Source organism: Aspergillus clavatus, genomic scaffold (assembly GCF_000002715.2).
Source record: "Aspergillus clavatus NRRL 1 1099423829791 genomic scaffold, whole genome shotgun sequence".
In the NCBI taxonomy this organism is placed as follows: domain Eukaryota; kingdom Fungi; phylum Ascomycota; class Eurotiomycetes; order Eurotiales; family Aspergillaceae; genus Aspergillus; species Aspergillus clavatus.
This window is the reverse complement of record NW_001517108.1, coordinates 801188-822274: the sequence shown is the minus strand read 5'-3', so window position 1 is coordinate 822274 and position 21087 is coordinate 801188. Positions and strand designations below refer to the sequence as shown.

General features: G+C 51.6%; 8 protein-coding genes and 1 non-coding gene across 9 annotated transcripts, besides 9 other annotated features; 1 reads left to right on the top strand and 8 right to left on the bottom strand.

Moving 5' to 3' along the window:
- Positions 1–213: 213 nt before the first annotated feature.
- Positions 214–483, bottom strand: ACLA_070590 (putative pheromone P-factor (Map2); the record flags this gene model as incomplete). Its single annotated transcript, XM_001275451.1, has 2 exons — positions 214–357; positions 421–483. 2 exons carry the CDS (start codon positions 481–483, stop codon positions 214–216), a joined length of 207 nt encoding a protein of 68 aa, XP_001275452.1.
- A 989-nt stretch (positions 484–1472) lies between these two features.
- Positions 1473–1544, bottom strand: ACLA_070580. Its single transcript has one exon. It is a non-coding gene; the product is annotated as a tRNA-Arg (tRNA).
- A 175-nt stretch (positions 1545–1719) lies between these two features.
- Positions 1720–4076, bottom strand: ACLA_070570 (alpha-glucosidase; the record flags this gene model as incomplete). Its single annotated transcript, XM_001275450.1, has 10 exons — positions 1720–1971; positions 2032–2199; positions 2255–2340; positions 2407–2915; positions 2985–3088; positions 3150–3265; positions 3327–3365; positions 3431–3569; positions 3629–3764; positions 3826–4076. The coding sequence occupies 10 exons, from the start codon at positions 4074–4076 to the stop codon at positions 1720–1722; spliced, it is 1800 nt and encodes a 599-aa protein (XP_001275451.1).
- A 544-nt stretch (positions 4077–4620) lies between these two features.
- ACLA_070560 (alpha-glucosidase) lies at positions 4621–6891 on the top strand (the record flags this gene model as incomplete). The annotated part of the gene is made up of 9 exons (XM_001275449.1): positions 4621–5028; positions 5080–5209; positions 5261–5299; positions 5352–5467; positions 5521–5624; positions 5687–5958; positions 6010–6238; positions 6301–6577; positions 6640–6891. 9 exons carry the CDS (start codon positions 4621–4623, stop codon positions 6889–6891), a joined length of 1827 nt encoding a protein of 608 aa, XP_001275450.1.
- A 133-nt stretch (positions 6892–7024) lies between these two features.
- Positions 7025–7057: a microsatellite.
- Positions 7026–7057: a microsatellite.
- Positions 7058–7111: 54 nt separating this feature from the next.
- Positions 7112–8121, bottom strand: ACLA_070550 (NAD(P)-dependent oxidoreductase; the record flags this gene model as incomplete). Its single annotated transcript, XM_001275448.1, has 2 exons — positions 7112–7999; positions 8074–8121. 2 exons carry the CDS (start codon positions 8119–8121, stop codon positions 7112–7114), a joined length of 936 nt encoding a protein of 311 aa, XP_001275449.1.
- A 364-nt stretch (positions 8122–8485) lies between these two features.
- On the bottom strand, positions 8486–10114 carry ACLA_070540 (glycosyltransferase family 1 protein; the record flags this gene model as incomplete). The annotated part of the gene is made up of 3 exons (XM_001275447.1): positions 8486–8777; positions 8840–9481; positions 9576–10114. 3 exons carry the CDS (start codon positions 10112–10114, stop codon positions 8486–8488), a joined length of 1473 nt encoding a protein of 490 aa, XP_001275448.1.
- Positions 10115–10740: 626 nt separating this feature from the next.
- Positions 10741–12688, bottom strand: ACLA_070530 (MFS transporter; the record flags this gene model as incomplete). The annotated part of the gene is made up of 2 exons (XM_001275446.1): positions 10741–11180; positions 11236–12688. 2 exons carry the CDS (start codon positions 12686–12688, stop codon positions 10741–10743), a joined length of 1893 nt encoding a protein of 630 aa, XP_001275447.1.
- A 1210-nt stretch (positions 12689–13898) lies between these two features.
- Positions 13899–13933: a microsatellite.
- Positions 13934–14006: 73 nt separating this feature from the next.
- On the bottom strand, positions 14007–15765 carry ACLA_070520 (sugar porter family MFS transporter; the record flags this gene model as incomplete). The annotated part of the gene is made up of 2 exons (XM_001275445.1): positions 14007–15481; positions 15552–15765. 2 exons carry the CDS (start codon positions 15763–15765, stop codon positions 14007–14009), a joined length of 1689 nt encoding a protein of 562 aa, XP_001275446.1.
- A 547-nt stretch (positions 15766–16312) lies between these two features.
- Positions 16313–16351: a microsatellite.
- Positions 16314–16351: a microsatellite.
- A 962-nt stretch (positions 16352–17313) lies between these two features.
- Positions 17314–17333: a microsatellite.
- A 1171-nt stretch (positions 17334–18504) lies between these two features.
- Positions 18505–18541: a microsatellite.
- A 1029-nt stretch (positions 18542–19570) lies between these two features.
- Positions 19571–19613: a microsatellite.
- A 131-nt stretch (positions 19614–19744) lies between these two features.
- Positions 19745–19771: a microsatellite.
- A 63-nt stretch (positions 19772–19834) lies between these two features.
- On the bottom strand, positions 19835–20951 carry ACLA_070510 (ketoreductase; the record flags this gene model as incomplete). Its single annotated transcript, XM_001275444.1, has 2 exons — positions 19835–20695; positions 20775–20951. 2 exons carry the CDS (start codon positions 20949–20951, stop codon positions 19835–19837), a joined length of 1038 nt encoding a protein of 345 aa, XP_001275445.1.
- Between the last annotated feature and the right edge of the window lie 136 nt (positions 20952–21087).

Below are 21087 nucleotides of genomic sequence, written 5' to 3'. Positions count from 1 at the left end.
AGCTCAACATCGATCAACGCCTGAACTGCTTTTGGTTTTGATGTACTTTGAAAACATCCTTACGAGTCATGCTTGAACGTTAACGAAGAAAAGAATGATATGATATTATTTGATATTCCTTGATAGTCGCCCTCGCTTTTGATATTCCCCTCGATCCTTCAAACTTCAAGCTCAAATAAAACTGGTCGTTGTCTCCATCCTGGAAAAGGTGTTTTATGATCCAAGTGGTTCCGCAAGCCCAGAGAATTGGAATTCACCCAGAAGCGCCTTGGGATTCACCAGAGTGCTCAGAAGCGACGGCCCCTCTAACCGAGGCTTGTTCTCGTTCAAGTGGGAGGGAGAGTTTGCTTCACCGGCCTGTCGACATTGGGTGTCTGTGAGCCACTACCATCTTTTCTTCCACGGTTGAGATCAGCTTACCGGGACAGGGGCGGCTGCCGCAATGGAGACGAGCAAGGCAAGAAGCACAGCGAACTTGGCCATTGTGAAGATCCTCCCGGTGAAACAGATCTAGATCTCGTCAGCTTCAGTCCGATTCGGGTGGGAAAACGCAGATGAGGCTCACTGTTCTGGTACAAGACGCTGTCCAAAATGTGCTTAGACCACTCAACGAGGAAGACGACGAAAAGCTGCTAGATAAATCACGGCTTCTGTCTAGAGCTTGTGCGATTCATGACGGCGAAAGGGTTGGTTCTGTTGGTGGTCTGGTTATCCCTTGACTGCGCCTACATTCCTAACCCTCGAATCTGTTTCGTGCCTTGTTTGACAGTTGACAGTGCCCCCTCTGTGTTTCAATTGTTGATTGGACAAGATCTAGGTTTGTCTCGCAGGCCCGGGTGCCTGTTCACTATCGAGACTTGCAATGATGCTATCGCAAATGTTTCAGAGCGTTTTCAGACCGATCGTCCCTCGACCCTTGTATATGCCTCCGTGGAGCACTCAAGTTGGGTTATCAATTGTCTCGCCCTCAGCTCCTTTTTGATATATGCAAGGGAGGGAAGGGAATGTATCAGTCGCACGGAGGAGTTTTCTCCCTCGTTGACCCCATGTAGGGTCTAACTGGACTAACGCAGGAGGGCGACAACGTGCATGCATTGCTGGACTCTACTCTCCGAGTACATACGAATTTTCACAATCTCACTTTAGTGGCTATGGTTTCAATAATGATCAGATTCGCCATTCGACAGGTTTATATCGCTCCGCATTGGGTAAAGCTTGAATCGGAGTGATTTCCTCAAGTCAACATCGGCCACCAAGTCACAGACAGCCTGACAGGACTAATATGAATACATACACTCACGCTCAAAAGCTTAGCCCAAGCCAAGACTGTCCACGCTAAATACAAAAATCGATTCGCAAAAAAAAAATTGTAGCAACCAGACATAAATGCGCCAAAAAAAGAGAAAGAACTTAAGAAAGAAAGAAAGATCACAGAGAGCAGCGACAAGGAAGTGGCAAAAGGACAAAAATATTGACCGACGCAGGGCTCGAACCTGCAATCTCTTGATTCGTAGTCAAGCGCCTTACCATTGGGCCAGCCGGCCATTTGTTGATACTCGGCAGCTTGAGTCGTCTTTATATAGAATCCAAAGAAATGCTCTCTTTTGATTGCTGCTCTCAGAACTAGCTACCTGGGGTTGTGAATAGCTTAGTGAGATAGCTGCTACCAGTCTAACAAAAAATTTTGAGAATCCCCATCCAAAACGAAAAGCATGCAGATTATAATTGGTACAAACGACCTTCAAAAGGCCTCAGGAAAATAAGATCCGGGGTAGAGCTTGCTTCGCTGGTCATATGGTTCGATATCAGTAACCTGGATGTCGTCAAGTCCACACCGTGATTCGCATAGTTCCAGGACGAGGCGCATCCGCAGAAATTGAGAACAACCAGGTAACACTTGTGCTTGGATCGTCGCTTGTAAGCCCAAATGATGGGGTTTTCTACGTCCAGGCATTCATATGATCCGCAGTACTGCCGAAATGCAGCGTCGATTAGAGCATGATCGAGTCACCGAGTGGGTGCCGTACCTACCAGTGTCGGGTTTGACTTTCGCATATGGATCACGGAGCGGTAGAATGTCCACACTGACTCGGGACTGTGTTGTTGAATAGCATGGCACCATTCTCGACCGTGATCGAAACCTGGCAACCATGGCTCGGCTGTTGGCGCTGTAAACCCCCCATGGGGATCTTCAGTCCACTGTTATGGATTCTCTAAGCTATATTCTCATACCAAGCAGATGAAAAGCCCTCACTGGAATAGGGATCCGAGTGTTATCCCGACCCTTTTGTATGATTGCCTTCTTGGCCAGCTCAAGCTTCTGTGGCGCCTCACTTCCTGCTTCCTCACAGGCCCTTGAATCATGTCAGTTAAGTCGAAATCACATGTGTTGCAAGAGCGGTACACACGTTCGCCAATATTGGACTGTTTCGATATCACGGTTCAGTTCTTCCGAGAATAGTCCCGGGTTGATCATCCCCAACTCCTGTCCCTGGAAGATCAGATTGGTGCCTTGCAGCGTGAACTGCCATAGCGCAAGCATCTTGGCACATAAAGCCCGGAACCGCGGACTATTTGTCGTGAACCTCGAAATGCCTCTTGGCTGATCATGATTCTCCATCCATACTGTGTTCCAGCCGCCATTGTCGATCAATGTTTCCTGCCATTCGTTGATGATTCGTTTCAGTTCCGGGAGCTCCCACTCTCTCAGCATCCACTTATCGCCGTCATGGCAGTCGAGTTCCACATGCTGGAATTGAATGATCAAATTTAGCTCTGGCCGAGAGTTGAACTGTGAAGTATACCGAACCGCTTCAGCGGGGGAGACGCCGCACGACATCTCTGCCAAGGTCATACAGTCGTAGTGAGAAAGGACCTCTTCGTACATCTCCTGTAAGTATTCATGGATATGGGGGCTATGGCATTCAGTCAGTTTCTGATATCTCCTGGGGGAGCAGATCTACTCATATCCGGTAGAATCTCACCCGTTTGCAAATAGATGATTAGCAGGCTGCCATATAGATCCTGGCTTGGCGATGGGGGCATCTGGGAACGATGATGTCTTTGAGACTAGATTCATCGTGTCGAGCTACGCGACAGTGAACGGTGGTCAGTCGGATGCCAGTCGCCGGGTACAGTTAGCGACTTACTCGAAATCCATCCACTCCTTTGTCCAGCCAGAACCTCAACACACTGTACAATTCCTTTCGCACTTCCTCGCAATCCCAGTTGAGGTCAGGCTGGTTCTTTCCAAATATATGCAGGTCTACATCAATCAACCCGCGTCAGCGTCGTCTACCACAATATCCCTTTCCAGCTACACGTACAGAACTCGTCCGCCACTTCGTCAAGCTCCCATGTCGATCCTGATTCGAACAAATCAGCATGAAGTCTTGGAGTAATTAATGGGAGGAGGAAGATAGCTCTATACCAGTGAACGTGCTCTCCCAGTTGTTTGGAGGTATACGGTTGCCAGACTCATCTCGCTTCCCCTCGCTCCAGAAATACCAATCTCTCTTCCCTAGGCTGGGATCTTTGCGGGCTCGTCTTGACGTTTGAAACCATTCATGCTGTGGATATGCAAGTCAGCTAGGCATCTTCTCTTTTCCATGGATCACGGACTGCTGACCTCTGTAGCTGTGTGGTTCAAAGCAATGTCGAGGATCAATTTCAGTCCTCTGTCATGTGTTTCATTTATCAACAGCTCCAAATCTTCCATGGTTCCAAAGATCGGATTGACTTTTCGATAGTTGCTTATATCATACCTGCACGCTCTTGATCAGCCTGTCGTTACCAGAAACCTCGTGGAAATCTCCCTTATCCTACCCCATGTCCTGCATTGGCGACTCATAGATGGGAGACACCCAGACAACATCAACACCGAGTGCGACAAAATAATCGAGACGATCGACTAATCCTCGAATGTCCCCCTTACCATCGCCATCACTGTCTTGGAAGCTCTGAATCAACACCTGATATATGCTTGCCTTCTGCCACCAGCGTAACTTATCCAGAGCGTCTGCATCCCCGGCACAGCCGTCTGCTGTATCATACCCGCGCGTATTCTCATTGTCCATTGGTTTTTATACTTGATTAGTATGTGGAATTGGTGTCTGTCTCGCTTGCCATGTGCTTCCCCTCTCGTACCATGCAACACGGTATCGCCATGAAAATTCCGTGAGTTCTCCCCCAGATATCACATACCCAAAATCTTTCTCGGTATGGAATTCCAGCATGCTGTCGTTGGGTGTGTTTGAGGTCATAGGATGGTCATCAGTCCGACGGATATCTATTCCATGGATGTCCTTCCCGTTCCGTCAAGGGTATAACATCGGTGGTATAGTGATGGCACTCATTAAGTGCATTTTGCCTGAAAATACACATCCGGAGGCGAAAATTTGCCTCCACTGTATAAAGGGGTACTTGTTCTTCTGACATGTCAGTCAATTGTTGGTAAGGATGTTGCATCTGAGACGATTTCTTTCTCAAAGAACCTGCCGTCGTGGGTTGCGAAGATTGCAAGCTCCCACAGTCGCCAGACCGTCCAAGTCAGACTTGCAATTTCCCCAAAGTTCTCTTGTTTCGCTTGTTAGACACCAGTCTTTTTCAGTCACCGCAAAGATGCCATCACAAGGTGCAGTCATGCCGGGCGAGACACGAAACAAGTCCGTGACGCAGTCCGGCGCCTATAAACCGTACATTCTCGATATGGATCGAGAATGGTGGCGGGAAATTATCATCTATGAGATCTATGTGCAGTCCTTTCAGGATAGCAATAACGATGGTATCGGTGATCTACGCGGCATCATTCAGCGGCTGGATTACCTGAAGGATCTCGGTGTAGACATGGTCTGGTTGACTCCTATTTATGCATCACCCCTTGAAGACCAGGGTTATGATATTGCAAACTACAAGGCAATCAATCCTATTTTCGGCACTATGGAGGACTGGGACGAGCTTTGCGAAGAGCTCCACAAGAGAGGTATGAAAATGATGATGGACATGGTGTTCAACCACACCAGCTCTCAGGTGAATGGAACTAGCTCTTTGACTGTATTCTCGCTTACTGATCATGAATAGCATGCATGGTTCCTGGAGTCAAAGAAAAGCAAGGATAACCCGAAGCGTAACTGGTATTTCTGGAGAAAAGGGAAGACTGGCAAACACGGGGAGCGCTTGCCTCCGAACAATTGGGAGAGTTTATTCGGAGGTCAGCATGATTCCGTTGTCTTTGGTAAAACAGCCGCTAATCTGTCCCAAGGTCCTGCCTGGAAATATGATGAGTCTACTGACGAATGGTGTACGTTCTGTATCACTTGAAGCCAAAGGAAATCAAGACTAAACGGTCACAGACATGCACTTGTTCTCCCCATCTCAGCCAGACTTGAACTGGGACAACCCGGAAGTGCGAGACGCCATTTACGACGTGATTGACTTCTGGGGCAGTAAGGGAACAGATGGATTCCGTGTAAGTAAACCAGATTTGGGATCCAAAGTAGTGCCCAAGCTGATATGTCCTAGTTTGATGTTATCAATCTTGTCTCCAAGACACCTGGTCTTCCAGATGCACCCATCACAAGACCGGATAAATTTGAGCAGCCAGCTGTTCCAATGTTTACCAATGGGTGAGCCGTTGCCCCAAAGGAAAAGATTTTGGAAAGGTCGACCCCTGACCGACAGACAACAGCCCAAATATCCACATATACATGCACGAGATGAACCGAAAGGTCCTGAGCAAGTACACCAACTGCACAGTTGGTGAGATGCCCTGCGGCGTAGACGAATATGAGTCAAGCCAGTATGTAGCCAAGGAGCGCCAGGAGCTTTCTATGGTCTTCCAGTTTCATCACATGGATCTGGATGGGGAGGGGGGCGATAAGTGGGATCCTCGTCCATGGGAACTCTGGGAGCTTGAGAAGGTATTCAGAATCTGGCAGCAACATATGCTTGGTAACAATGGTAGGGGAATCACCAGTATGCAAGCCGCTGCAGTTGCTAATTCCTATCTAGGTTGGAATTCTCTTTATATGGAGAATCATGATCAAGCCCGGGCCGTGTCGCGATTCGGCAACCCCGATCCACGTTACAGGGCAGTGTCTGCAAAGATGCTAGCCACAATACTGCTGAGCCTCAGGGGAACCCCGTTCCTCTATCAAGGACAGGAACTGGGCACGCCTCATCCGCAGAACTGGAAGATTGAACACTATGATGACGTTGAGACGCATGAATATTACAAAGCGTGAGAGCCGCACTTAGGTTGATGTCTCCAGGCCCAACCGATTACTGACTTGGGAACTCTAGTCAGTATAAAGCACGCAAGAAGATGGATCCCTTGAGAGAGCCCGATATGTCCGACGTGATGTATGTCATCCGTCTGAAAGGCCGTGATAATGCACGCACACCCATGTTGTGGGATAATACGCCTAACGGAGGCTTTTGTCCCCCTGAGGTGAAGCCGTGGCTACGGATGAACGAAGAATACGCCGATTTCAATGTCGAGACTCAGACGAGAGATCCCGACTCGGTCTTGAATTATTTCAAGAAGCTGATCCATATCCGCAGACAACACCCGCTGATGGTATGAGGCGCCGATGATTCATTGACCAAGGCGTTATAGATGATACTAATTAGGCTGTCTAGTCTTACGGAGCTTATATCCCCATCAACCCAACTGATCCAAAGGTGTTCTCGTTCCTACGAACACAGGGGCCATGGCGCAGCCTGGTCTTTTGCAACTGGTCGGCGGATCCTTCTTGCTTCGAGATCCCCGAGGAAATCGACATCGACCTAGCCGTGATGCTGGTCGCCAACTACGAAGTGAAGGAATGGGTTCTTCCTCGGAACGTCAACCTGAGGGCATATGAGACTCGGGTTTACTCACTCCGTAACTAAGACGGAGAAAAGGCGTAGCAAGACGCAGATTGCATTTGGAATTGTCCTGCATTTTTCTCTCGTTTGCATAGGTGAAAGCATAGGAAAAAAAAAATAACAAAAGAGTTGATAACTACGTAACAATTCATTAATTCACACACACACACACACACACACACAGACACACGCCTATGCACCACTTATACCAAGTAACAGAGCCAAATCAATCCCCACGAGTCCTCTACTTGTCGTTCTCAAACGGCAACCCCGACTCCTTCCGAACGGCGCCATATATGCCAGCAATATCGCCCTTCTCCCCCCTCTCCTCCTTCAGCGCCTCCAAATACCCATCCGTAACCTCGACACTCCGCATCCGCATGCCCGCCTCACCCGCCAAGGTGGCCGCATGCCGCAGATCCTTGCGGGCCAAGTCGACCGCGAACAGCGGCTCCTCACGCGTATAGTAGTCGCCGGAGCACATGCGGTCGGCATACTTGGCGAACATGCCGCCGATGAGCGCATGGATCCACTGCTGGTAGACGTCGGCGCCGAGCCCGGCCTTCTCGGCGGCGACGAGGCCCTCCGCCAGCGTCTCGACGGTGTTGAGGATGAACGTGTTCCCGAGGATCTTGAGGGTGGTGGCGCGGCCGACGTCGTCGGGGCCGCTCATGTCGATGGTGGCGCGCGCGGTGACGCCGTCGAGGAACGGCTTGAGGCGCGCGACCGCCGCGGCGTCGCCGGCCGGCACGACGACCAGCTGGCCTGCGTCGGCGAAGGCCGGGGCGCCGAACACGGGACACGCGACGAAGGCGGCGCCGCGGTCGGCGAGCGCGGCGTGCATGCGGCGCGAGGTGTCTGGGTGAACGGTGGAGCAGTCGGCGATGACCTTGCCGGCGAGAGGGATGGTGGGGTCGGCGAGGATGGTGGAGATGATTTGGTCGAGGGCGTGGTCGTCGCCGACGCAGATGAAGACGAGCGAGGCGTCGCGGACGGCGTCGGGGATCGTGGAGGCGACGGTGGCCTTGTTGGGGCCGAGGGTTTCGGCGAAGGCGACGGCTTTGGCGACGGTGCGGTTGTAGAGGACGAGAGAGGTCTGGGGGCCTTTTTGCGCGATGTTCTTGCTCATTCCCTGGGGAGGGGGGAGGTGGTTGTTAGCTCTTCTGAAACTGGTTACTGGTGATCTCCCCGCATGTTGGAGCATACCCGGCCAATGTTTCCTAGGCCCAGCCAGGCGACTCGTTCTTCGGCCATGATGATATAGAGGATGAGACAGATATGGACTCTTTCTAAAAAAGATGTTGGATTCAAGAAGGAAGCCAGGAAAACGGGGAGACGTGCTCGTCTTTATAGCTCTCCGTCATCGACGACGGACGATAAGACAATGCGGGGAGAAACCGCGGCTGGGTTCACCTCTGACCCGGAACTACGCGATGGACTCATACACTGGATAAAAGCACGAGGAAAGGAAGCAGTGTATCTTCTCTCAAATGCCTGTTTACATACAAAGAAGATTGATTTCACCAATAGGTTCAATTCCACCACCGGAAACCTCCGATGTCTTGCTGCCCGCGCGGTCCGCACGGTCCGCTCCGCCCCCCGATCTATACTATACAAATCAATCTTGGCTCGCTCGTTCGCCGGCATCAATCACTTCAATGATCTTCTCACAGGCAACCACTCGCCCCTCCTTGGAACCCAAGTGCGCCGCAATACTTCTCGCCTTTGCTTCGAATGTAGCGCTGTCGCCACTGGCAAGAACCCGCACCAACGCCCGTCCCAAGTGCTCTCCATTGATAGCCGGAGCGCTCTGACGGCTCGCCCAAATGCCAATCCCTAGCCACTCGACGCGGTTCGCAAAGTCATAGGTATCAAACCAGACGGGGAGAATGATCTGCGGGACGCCGGCTCTGCGAGACACCACCGATCAGCAACAACACGCCCGGCTATGCTATGCGTCTTTGGCGCTTACCTGATAGCCTCGTGGAAGGAGTTGGAACCCCCATGGTGAACCACACATTGAACGTGTCCGCTCATGAGAAGAGAGATTGGCTCCGCTTGTATCCAGTCTGTGATGCGCACGCGCCCGTCGGTGATCGCGCCGCGGATGCTCTGGAACACACGGTCGTCGACGATGATCTGTGGTTTCCACTTCAGTTTCCAGAGAACGTGGATCTGAGGGACATGCTTCAGGAGATGCGAGAGCCCCTCGGCAAACTGTCTGGCCATCTCGTTGTCGAAGGTAACATGCGAGCCTAGATTTGCGAGAATAGTGGGACGCTTCGCCATCCACTCCGCCAGCTCGGCGTGGTTTTCATCCTCATCCTGGCTGAGAGCACTCCACGGACGCAGGATGGGCCCGCACATGGTGACATTCTCAGGCACGTAGGCAGGGAACTCATACTCCGGTCTCGACGGGATGAGCAAGCGAGTCTCGTCCCCGGGCTGGACGATCATGCTGGGGAGCGGGCCCTCCACCCCATGGGTATTGCGGTAATTGGTCAGCGCGCGCAACTCGGGTGACCTGTACATCAACCACCCCAGGGAAAGACACAGCAGGGTATTCGGAATCACCAGGGACACAGGCACGGGGTACGGGTATCCAGAGCACAACCTGCGGAGAGCACAAAATCATAATCAGCAGCCGCACCTCTCCCCAAACACCAAACTCACAGAAACAAAGACACGGTGGCCCATGGCCGACTCACGCAGGGAACTGCCACAGATTCGCCAGGCCAGGCTGCACGACGTGGTCCTTCACCGTATTCGGACTGAGGACGATATACGCGCACCCAGCCACCCGACAGGCATCCAGCGCCGGCGCAAACAGCGGATCCACGACCACGGCCGCCGGCTGCAGGTCCCGCACCACATGCAGACACTCGAGACAGAGGGCCATGTACTCGCGTCCGGACCAGGGGGCCATGGCGTGCACCAGGACGGACCGGTACGCGTGCAAGGCGCCTTTCCAGCCGATGTCGTGGACCGCGAAGGTGTCCGCGCCGCCGAGTTTGTCGGTGTATGCGTCCTTCATGGCCTGTCCGCTCAGCGGGTGGAATGTTGCGATATGTTGAGTGGATGCTTGTGCTTGGGTATTCAGGGATTGAATGGAGGGCGACAAGGCTGGGAAGGACCCGATGTGGACGTCGTACTCGGGGCGTAGGAGGAATTCGTGAGCGACGGCTAAGATGACGGAGGCCTGGCCGAGCTCACTGTTTGTTAAGAAGAGAATAGTGCGCTTGTTCATCTTGGGGAATGGATCTTTATAGAGGAGATATAACGTGGATATGGCTTGATCCAGTGGCTGGGATCAACATGCAAGTCAGACATGCAGAGGCAGGCTGTGGGAAGATGAGTGGGAGAAGATGGATAAGAGAAGAAGGGAAGATAGAAAAATGTGTTTGTATGGATCTGAGGGAAGAAGTGAATGCATTCTGGACATGGAGGATGACGCTAAGGACGCCATTGTGAGTTGTGTGGTGAATGAATAAATGGGTTTGAGCTGTATGTTTGAGGAGAGGCTATCACAGCACCTCACATGTGTGAACAGTAGGTATTTCAACATGAATTTCTCCGATCTATCTCAATTCTGTCCTCTTTCACAGATTAAACACCCTCGAATGTGATACGATGGCGCTTCCAACGCTAATAAAACACCGAAGAAGGAAAAGACATGAGTATCGTTCTGCGAGCCATGGCGCCCACATAGCCTCCATCAATGGCCCAGTCAATGATGTATTCAGTAGGTCAAATGGACTACCAATCTGTTCCCTGTGGGCTGCTAAATACTCATGCCCCCCCAATACTACACGAGACAGGCATGCAAGCTGGCGCTCCTCGCAGGAAACAAATCATCGAATGCACTTCTCCTACTTAGGATTTGGGCGCAATCAGATCCCGCCGGTGACCACTAATCGCCGAACTGCGCGTATTAACCCGATCAATATCATACGGATTCTCCTCATACTGCGTCGCCACACGGCCCAACGACCGCCCAGACCCTCTCGACGCGCGCGAAGCCCGTCTGGTCGGCCCGCTGGAAGACGACATAGTCGACAGACTGTCCGCCTCGCTGTCACTCTCCACATCCACCCCCACAGCTTCCACCTCAGCTGCGGGCTTCTCGCGAACTAGCCCGTCGCGTTGGACTTCGGGTGGGTTGCTGCTCTGCGCGAGCCGTTGCATGAATGCTTCCGCCTCGGCGGCGTAGCGGCAGCGCTTCCGGATGCGCGCCCCATAAACATAAAACACGATGGGAATCGGCACGCAGGCTAGCGCCAGGAAGGCTGGGATCGAGGATGCCCAATGGATCCCTGAGATGAGGTCAGCAGGAGCGACGTGGGCATGCGATAGAATCACGTGACTCACCGAGCCCTGAGTAGAGATAGCTGGTGAAGAGGGGGAACGCGGCGCCGAAAAGAGACCGGAGAGCAGAATTTGCGGCCAGAACGGACGCGGAGTAGATTGTATAGGCGTCAATCAGGTAGTTGAAAACACTGAGGAATACGAGAACCAGCCCGAAGCCGAAAGGTGCTCCGGCGGCGATGGAGACCATCCAGTGGATTGACGGGGAGTTTGTCCATGCGAACCAGAAAAGGCCAATCGGCAGAGCTATGGCGCCGACAATGCTGGGCGGGAGACGGATTTCTGGAGGGAGACGCCCGGTGGCCTGCTTGCATAATCTGGCGTAGTGCATGTTCTCCGGGACCGTGTAGACAACCGCGAGAACCATGCCGACGAAGATCCCAAGAAAAGCTAAGCCGCCTATGCCATCATTCCAGCCGCGAGCTTCCTGGAAGACGATTGGAAAGGCAGCGAAGCAAAGGTACAGGATCCCGTAGATGATCGCCATGTAGACGCAGAAGAGGAACACTATGGGCTCACGGAACAGGAGACGCCATGGTCGCGAAAGTGCCGTGGTCAATGTCTGCCGCATTGATAATTTGCCACGGTCGATGTCCAGCTTGCTACGGTAGACCTGTCCAGTGAGTTTAGACAGTTTCTCCGCACGCCGGCGCAGAAGAACCGGGGCGTATGTTTCTGGGAGCAAAAAGCAAAGACAGAGCCAGATGACACCTGAGAAGATGGCCAGGAAACCTTCCACCCAACGCCAGCCTGCCCCCAAGCCTAGGAATCCTCCAATTATGGGACCGATTGCTGGACCGCACAGAGGAGCGGCTGCGAAGAGACTAATGGCGATGCCTCGCTGACCGGCCGGGAACATATCCGCAATGCTCCCGCCGGCATTACCGAAGGGCGATGATCCGAAGAAACCAGCCATGAATCGTAGTATGATTAGAGTTTGGATGTTTTGCGAGCCAGCACATCCGGCATTAAAGGCAGTCAGCAGCATGAATGTGACGATGAAGATGTTTCGACGGCCGAAGACTTCGCTCAGTGGCGCCCAGATCAAAGGTCCAAAGGCAAAGCCTAAGACGAAGAGGGAAATCCCTAGGGTGGTGACCTCTCTTGGAGAGTGCAGCTCTTTCATGATTTGAGCCATGCCGCCTGAATATGCGGAGGATATCAATGCGATAGTGAGAGTGATCAGAGAGACGAGGATGGTGAGGGACCATTTCAGAATGGCACTGAAATTCGGCGGGTTGCGCGAGTCCCCAGGAATCCAGACAACAATATATGGATCGTCATCCGTGCCGGTCCCATTGTAAGGATGATTGAGGACTTCGTCTGTGACCACTTTTTGATCCCAAACCAAGCGCCAGTATGGAATCTTAGATTGCCGAGGCGCCTCGCCTTCGATACCTATCATACTTCTTCCATGGAGATATGTCAACTTCTGTTCAGGAGGGGCCCAGTACATGGTGGGTGGCTGTGAGGACGCTTACCTGTGCTTCCCTTCAGACCAGAAATGTACTCTCTGCAGATAAAACGCACTCGCCCCTCGTTCTCCCGTAGAACGAAAGCCTAGCCTCGATTACATTTAGCATAGCCATATACTCTGCTGGATGCAGTGGAAGATGCAAAAACCCAACTACCCGAGATAAGCCTCGGCTGATATCGAACTAAACAGACATCAAGCCAATCCCTAATCAGGGCAACAGGGACAGTGCAGCCCCGGTCAGTCAACAAGTAACGTGCCCGCGATGCTGAAAAGCACGAATTCCATTTGTCATGGTTGTAAAATGCGGATCTGGGATCCTGGACTCCACCTGCCGACTGCCGAGGTGGGATCAATGTTGGGAAGTTTGATTTTGTTTGAACATCATGGTGACTGCAATCTGCAATGTCTTTGACTGTTTCACAGTGTGGTAGGTTACCTGTATCCTGCGGGAGGTTCGTCTCCTTATTGACAAGCAGAATATGCAATTTGGGGATAGGTAGCTGAGACCTCCAACGTCCAACATCCGAGAGCAACATTGTTCTTGGCTGAGAAACAAGCACCTGGACCCATGGCCCTTGGCTACGAGGATAAGCGAGCTCATCCATATGTAGACTAGTTTCTACTAAGAGACCTTAGTACGTAGTAGTAGGTAACGGTGGATTCAATCCGGAAGCTGGATGCCGGACCAATGATGGACATCACGAAGGATGAGTTCAGATCTCGACTCTTTGGAGAGAATATGAGGATGGACTATGGCCAGTGGCACCTCACCGAGTCATTGTACTCAAAGATTCTATCGAGGGAATTGCCATCCAATCTAGCTCGCTATTTCGCACGCAAGGATTCGACTAGCGATTTTAGCCAGGAAGCATGGAGGGGATAGACTAATGGTTAAAATGCGGATCTCTCTCTCCTGACTCGGGTTTCAAAGCTTTATCTCCAAGATGGGAGAACTGAAAAGGAGTTGATTGTAGGAGAGGTGGGAGGAGAAAGTGGAGGAATAGTATGCCGTTGATAAGAGTGGGGGGAGGGACAATTGATAGCGCTCAGCTGGTCTTTTGCAGGAGATGGCAGATATTTTCGTCTTAATAGTAGTAGCCAAGAGAATCAAGATCTACACGGGTGAGGAAGATATGATAATAAACTTTTGAAATTTGAAAATTGGTATTCGTGATATGAACCAAACATTAAAAAAAAAAGATAAGAAAAAGGAAAAAAAAAAAACTCCTCAATAGCTACTATACATGATAATGCTGATGCTGATGCTCATTAGGATGCAAGCAAGTCATTTAATCATTTACTCCTGAATCGTGGTGGGCTCGGTGTGCTCGGTCTGGCCCTTCTGCTTGGGACCATCCTCCTCATGGACAGAGGCGCCACGGATATCCCGGATGATGTTTTCGGGAGGAACCCAGCCGCTGCTCTGCCAGGGCTTGACGTGCAGGACGTACATGGTGTCAACCTCCTCGAGAGTGCGACCCTGGGTCTCGTTGACGAAGAAGAAGACCACCAGCACCGCGGCGAAGCAGCAGGCGGCGAAGACGTAGCCGTAGGCAAAGTCGATCGAGCTGGAGATGAAGGGGGTGAAGAAGGAGATGAGGAAGTTCCAGGTCCAGTTGGAGGCGGTGGCAATTCCAATGCAGATGGCACGGTAGCGAGCAGGGTACAGCTCACCGCAGATAGCCCAGACGATGGGACCCCAGGTCGTGGCAAAGCCGACAATGAAGAAGCAGGTGAAGACAATCATGGCCGCGCCGGCCTGAGGAGTGTTGGCGGGACGGGCCAGGTCCAAGGCGAAGTGACCGATGGAGGCCCAGATCATGAAGCAGATGAACATCCAGCCGGCACCGACCATCAGACTCTTACGACGGCCAAAGTGCTCCACGACGTACAGACCGGGCAAGGTCATGCCAAAGTTGACAGCACCGAGAATGATCTGGGTGACGTAGCTGTTGTCCAAACCAGTCGAGGTAAAGATGGAGTTACCATAGTAGAAGATGAAGTTGGCACCGGTCAGCTGCTGCAGGGACTGCAGAGCAATCCCCAAGACGGTTCTGTAGAACATGCGGGGGCCGGTGAAGATCTCGTGCCAGGCGGCGACACCCGCAGCCTTCTCCTCGTCGAGCTTGTCCTTCATGTCTTTCATTTCCTGCATGACAACCCGGTGGTTGGGACCCACGCCATAAAGCTTGCACATGGTGTTGCGGGCCTCGTCGACACGTCCGCAGCGGTAGGCGAAACGGGGCGATTCGGGCAGGAACAGAGTACCGATACCGAGAATCAGGGGCCAGGCGAAGCCGATACCCATGGTGATACGCCAAGAGGCAGTGGAATTGATGGTTTCGGTGCCGAAGTTGATCAGGTAGGAGATGAAGATACCGAAGGCGACGAACAGCTGGAAGGCACTGACCATGGCACCACGGACCTGGCGAGGAGCGGACTCACTCTGGTACATGGGGACGATGCTCGACAGGGCACCGACACCCAGACCAGCCACCCAACGGCCGAGGGCAACCTGGTACCACTTGTCGGTGGTGGCCATCTGGACGATGATACCGACGATGTGAATGAGGGACCAGAAGGAGATAGAGAGCTTGCGGCCCAGGCGGTCCGCAATGGGAGCGGCGACCAGAGCCCCGATCATAGTACCGATGGACAACAGACCGACAATCAGACCGTTACGGACATTGCTGAACTTGTAAGAGCCATCTGACTGCAACTCGGCGAAACGTCTCTTGAAGTCATCCATAGTGGTGAAGCCAGCGATTTGACCTAGACACACATTGAACGTTAGACCACTTCTCTTTCTGTAAACAGAAGGAGGGAAGAAGAAGCAGCTTACCGGTTGCGTAACCGAAGACGAAACCGCCCATAGAGACAACGATACCCAGGACGAAGGACCGCCATGTCAGATACTTGACGGGACTATCATCGACGATGCCATTATCCTTCTCCAGATTCGAGTCGGCGCGAGCGGGGGTGGAAGCCTGAGAGAAGTGTTCCTGCTGTTCCACCTTGGGCTTGTGGATCTTGGATAGGAAGTTGGAGACACCCATGATGTTGGTGTTACTCTTTGGGTGAGAGTTGTGGAACTCTTTATGAGGAAGAGACTATCATAAGATGGTGATGAGATGAATGAATTGATCACTGATGGAGAGAGAAGAGAGAGGAGGGAAAAGGAAGGGGGAAGAGGGTGAAGATGAAGCTATATATAGAGGGGGGGGGGGGGGAGGAGAGGGCGAGGCTTGGGGGAAAAAAAAAAACCCTCGTCAGTAGTACTCAGTAGATCGGCAACATGATTTCCACCCGGGGTAGGCCCATGGGCGACGGAGCATGGCAGGGAGAACCACGAATGGGGCCCCAATGTTGGACTGGGAAGAATCGGAAGCGCAATGTTGGAAAAAAAAAAAAATTGAGATGGAACCACGGATGAATGAGCGAATGGAAACAACGTTCGATCACCCAACGTGAGAGACAGAGGAGAGTTTAAGGTAACTCACTAGACTACTCTGAGTCTGGAGTGCTTGGAACGTTCTAGTGGAGAGTGGAGAAATAATGAAGATTTGGCGGGAGGCGAGGAGGCAATAATACGGAGTACCTAGTTAGTAGTAGTAGTAGTAGTAGTAGTAGTAGTAGTAGTAGCTAGGTACGGACGACGGAGTATTATTGGAGATGGTGACTCGTGATACTAGGTACTCAAGTAGATCGAAACAACTTGGTATCAATCCTATGATCCTAGGTACAGTTAACAGTACGACTAGGAGGTTAGTAAGCAAGCATCTACCTGAAGACGTCAACGATCGGAACAGAATGATAGTGACGGCGGTGTGTCCGAGTCGGAACCGTCAAAAGGTGGAATGATGGAATCGAAAGACCTTGATTCGATGTTTGCAGATGCGAGCCACGATCTCCATGGGGAATCCCTCTCCTCCATCGCAATCCAGTCACTCCCTCTCTACTCGGTATCCTGGATTGTATGATCATAATTCAGAACAGTAAGAAAAGAGAGTCTCAGACGCATGCTACTGGTTAGTAAGGTAGTAGTTAGTAGTAAGGGCGTGTTCCTATTAATCATCCCTTCTTCAATATCCCTTGTTTCATTCGCTTTCTGGACCTCATCTCATAGTAGTCTAGATCCGCATTCAGGTAGATTGACAATGGAAAAAACCCACTATCAGCCTCCTCCCCAGGCTCCCCTTTCTTGCCTTGTCTCATTTCCTCCTCTGGTGGTCTACCGACTACACTCTACCTACACTCTAGTCTCTACAGACGACAGACGCCAGACGACCTCCTCTGTACAGACTACAGTACCTACAGACGACGGAGTAGAGGACCCTACGTAATACACTCCAACCATGGCTGAGGCAGATCATGGCGCGAAGATTCTCGCAACCCATCATCGACTAAAAATCTAGCGCTAACCAATTACAGAGTGGTGAGTAAATTTACTAGCATCGGACTTGGTGTGGATCTCTCGGGACCAAATATTGCTGTTCGGTGCCGAAAAAGGATGGCTGCCGAGACTCAGACGAAAAAATCAGGAAAGTAACACTCGGCGTGTCGAAGGAATATACAAAGCACCTGACTCCGTCCTCTGGACTCAGTTTTTTTTTTTTTTTTTTTTCTCATTCTGTAGAGAGGGGGGGGGAAAACATATCATTACAAAAATGAAATGAATACGATTTACATAGTACTGTATAACAAGTCGAGTAATAATACTGAACAATAAAACCTGAGAAGAATCTTTCATGCATCCTGCACCAGTCGACCGACGAGCGGACTCCGACCGAAAGGCACCGGTCGGCCTACCACGGCCCACGGGCCTGTCGGACTCGGTATCCTTGTCTCTTAAGAGTCTGAGTGGTCCTTGCGCGACAAGGAAAACCGTGTCCATTCAAGCAACCAGGATTCTCGGTGTGCCGATTCGGGTTTCGCCAGCAGAGAAAATTCTGCACTCCCCTGTTTCTTTAGCCTCTGCGATGGAGTTACCATGGAGTACGAACTTACGAAGTACCTTAGGACTTGGAAGCTCACCGATAGTGGATCGTCCACTCATTACTACGAAGTACTAGCACTCATAGTATTAGTAGCAGTGTCGTCCATGGTCCGTAGATTTTCTGAATTATGTAACCCGTGTTCACTATTGTACTCTATTCTCGCACATTCCAGGATTGCCCCGATGGATGTCTTTTTCTCGGTACAAAATAATACATAGAGACAGACAGAAGAACGAAAGACCTGACGATTCTTGAGAAATAAATCGACCAGTATCAACTGTAGCTACCATCCATATAGGTACTATCTAGCTAGGTAGCTGTACAGACGGAATATTCCGAAAAGCCTGCACTCGGAACCAGAACAGGCAACGCCGCTACAGTCGGTTGACGACCCGCCCGAAAACTCAGGCAACGGGACCACACCATCCAGAGACAATCTAGAAGACTTGGTTTGAATTCTAGGGAGTACCTACTAGTAGGTAATAATCAAGTTGTCAAAAACCTAGGTAGTCAACTACTCCGTAGTACAGAGTACATAACAGTATTTTTAGGTATCCGTCTTTTTCCGTGTCTTCCATCCAATGGAGTCTTCCCGGTAGACTTCCAGAATAAAATTATTACCAGGGATCAGGCGATCGGCATCACCGTCAGCCACAGAGCTTGGCTTCTTCTACCATACCTTACTCCGGAGGTAAGATACTATGTACTACTATGTACTACGTATGGTCACGGAATATGTCATATCATATCATCATAATCATATGCTACGTTTGTACAGTTTTTACCTATGTTATGCAGATAATAATAATATTAATAATAATATTAATCAAAATAACACCACCTTCTATCAAGCATCCTCGTTCATATTATTTTCAAACTCCTAGGACATAGAATACTATTATTCTTCCAGATCCCTATTCCTATCCCCAGAGATCACCAAAGAAGAAAAAAAAGACATTCCAGTTCTCTGGTTCCGAATTGCCAAAATATCGAACGGTAAAAGAAAGAAGAAAAACCGTAAGACTCGGCATGCCGCCTCGCTCGCCCTTCCAGTTCGGCTTAGGACGGGGTGGCGAATGCTCGGCTCCGTTAGACTGTGAGACTGTTAGTAGTAGTACTAGTCGTGGTCCCGCGAGACCAGAATTTGCGAGTCTGGTGATGGAATGAAATTTTGTGCCTTATTGGAATAATCGAATGTACTACTAGAATAGAAAATAGACAGGAAAGAGTTCCGAGTCTGATGATGGTGATGGTGATGCTAAGCTACGGACTAACTCTCGAATTTCTCCTCTAAACGCGATATGCTGTTCCATATACATTATACCGCGTTTGAATCCTGCAGGTTAGAAGTATAATTCCCCCGTTCTTGACTAGATCTGATTGCATGATGCCTGCATTATTGCACCTTTGGGATTCAGTGTCGCCGAGGAGATATCCTTACAGGTGTCGCTGGGGAGATATCCTGGCAAGTGACGCATCTGATAAACCGCTACGCTGCACATACAGAGTAACTACATGCGTTATATCATCATCCCAAAGACTACTCTGTAGGTCGTCCTGACGTCGATGTCTTGGAAGTCTCTAACTGACCGAATATGTAGACTCTACTCCGGATAGATAGTGAGGTCTTTAGCTAATTAATTGCAAGGGCTACAGCCTATAACCAGCATTTCCGTATGGAGTCGCCCAACGGAGCAGTGGAGATGAACCCGCGATAAACTACGGAGTACGGAGTAGACAACTACTCTGAGTAAACAGAATAAATAATACAGTAGCCAGTACCCTTGCCGTACGACCAAACAAACGGATTAATTTGAGCGAACCAGATCACTGGCACTTGCAATTCCAGTTCCAGTTCCTGGTCTCCCAGAGTCCCAGACTCCCAGACTCCCAGTCCCAGACTCCCACAAAAGCAATGACCATACGGCATACCTTAGTCTCTGCCAGATGGGGACAGTGACCCACACCTACACAATCCTAGTTTCTCTCCTGAAGAAGAGTAAACCCCCCTCCTTCCCCCCCCCCCAAATCTCCCTATCCCAGTCCCAGTCCCAGTCCCAGTCCCCAGGGACAGATACCCACTTTCCCTACCCATCACCCAGGAAGGGCGGGGGGCGCCATAATCATCTCATGTGCTCTTCTTCCCCTTCTCGCGCTCCGCCTTGCGCAGCGCCCGCTTCCGAATGGCCTCGTGCATCGTCCTATTCTGCCCGACGACCAGCTTCCCCATCGGCTGCAGCACACAGGTCAGGAAATACGCCATCAGCCCATGGCTCCAGTACGGCGACGAGCTGTACGAGTAGGTCGGCGAGCCGCCGTTGCGACCGATCTTGGAGAGCACCGACGACACAAACGCGCGCGGACTGGGGATCAGCGCGCTGGTACGGCGCACCTTGGACATGGCCGACGTGATCAGGTACGCCTGCACCAGCTCGACCGTGATGCCGTACGGCTCTAGCTCCGAGCCCAACGACGTCGACCACTGCTGCAGGAATGCCTTGCTGCCCGAGTACGTGGCCAGCAGCGGGGTCGGGAGCAGACCGCCGAACGAGCCCATCGTCAGCACCAGCCCGCGTCGCCGCTGCATCATCCCCGGAATGACCAGCTGCGTGGCCCGCAGCGTGCCGAGGCAGTTGATCGTCACGATATCCGTCATCTCGTCCTCCGGGGTTAGCGCGAACGGCACGGGGATGTCGTGGCTCTTGCCGACGTTGTTGATTAGGATCGACACGTCCAGTCCGTCGACAAGCGTCTTCAAATCCTCGTAGTCCGTGTCGTCATTGGCTGCAAAGTCCATCGCCAGCGTCCGGGTCTGCACGGAATGTTTGGCGGTGATCTCCTCCGCTAGCGTAGCGAGCTTCGACGCGGTCCGGGAAACGAGTACGATGTTGAAGCCGGCGCGCGCGAGCTGCAGAGCGAATTCCTTGCCGAGGCCATCCGAAGCACCTGTAACCACTGCCCAGCTTCCCTTGGGGCCGAACGATCGGAGCTAGAAGAATCCCGCCCAATTTAGTTGAAAGGCCTCTCGTGCGGGCGTCCGAGGGCAATTAGGATAGTAGTAAACGTACCGGCTTCCCAGGAAGCACAAACAGACTCAGAAGCACTCTCACGAAGGTCAGGACGCGCGAAGCAAGAAACAAGCCTCCGGTGGCTAGCAGGACCGCCGCGCCCACAGACTGCAGGCCGGGCTGCAAGTCGAGCCCCCAACTAGACAGACAAGACATGTATTTCGACACGAAATCCATGGTGTGTGATAGAAATCCCCCGTAGACTGGTATTGCAGTTTGTCGGAGAAGAGAAGATGGCCAAGGGAGACGGGGGGATTGCTGCAAATTGTACGGAGTACACCGTCGACTAATCAAAAAAAAAATGTTGGGGGAA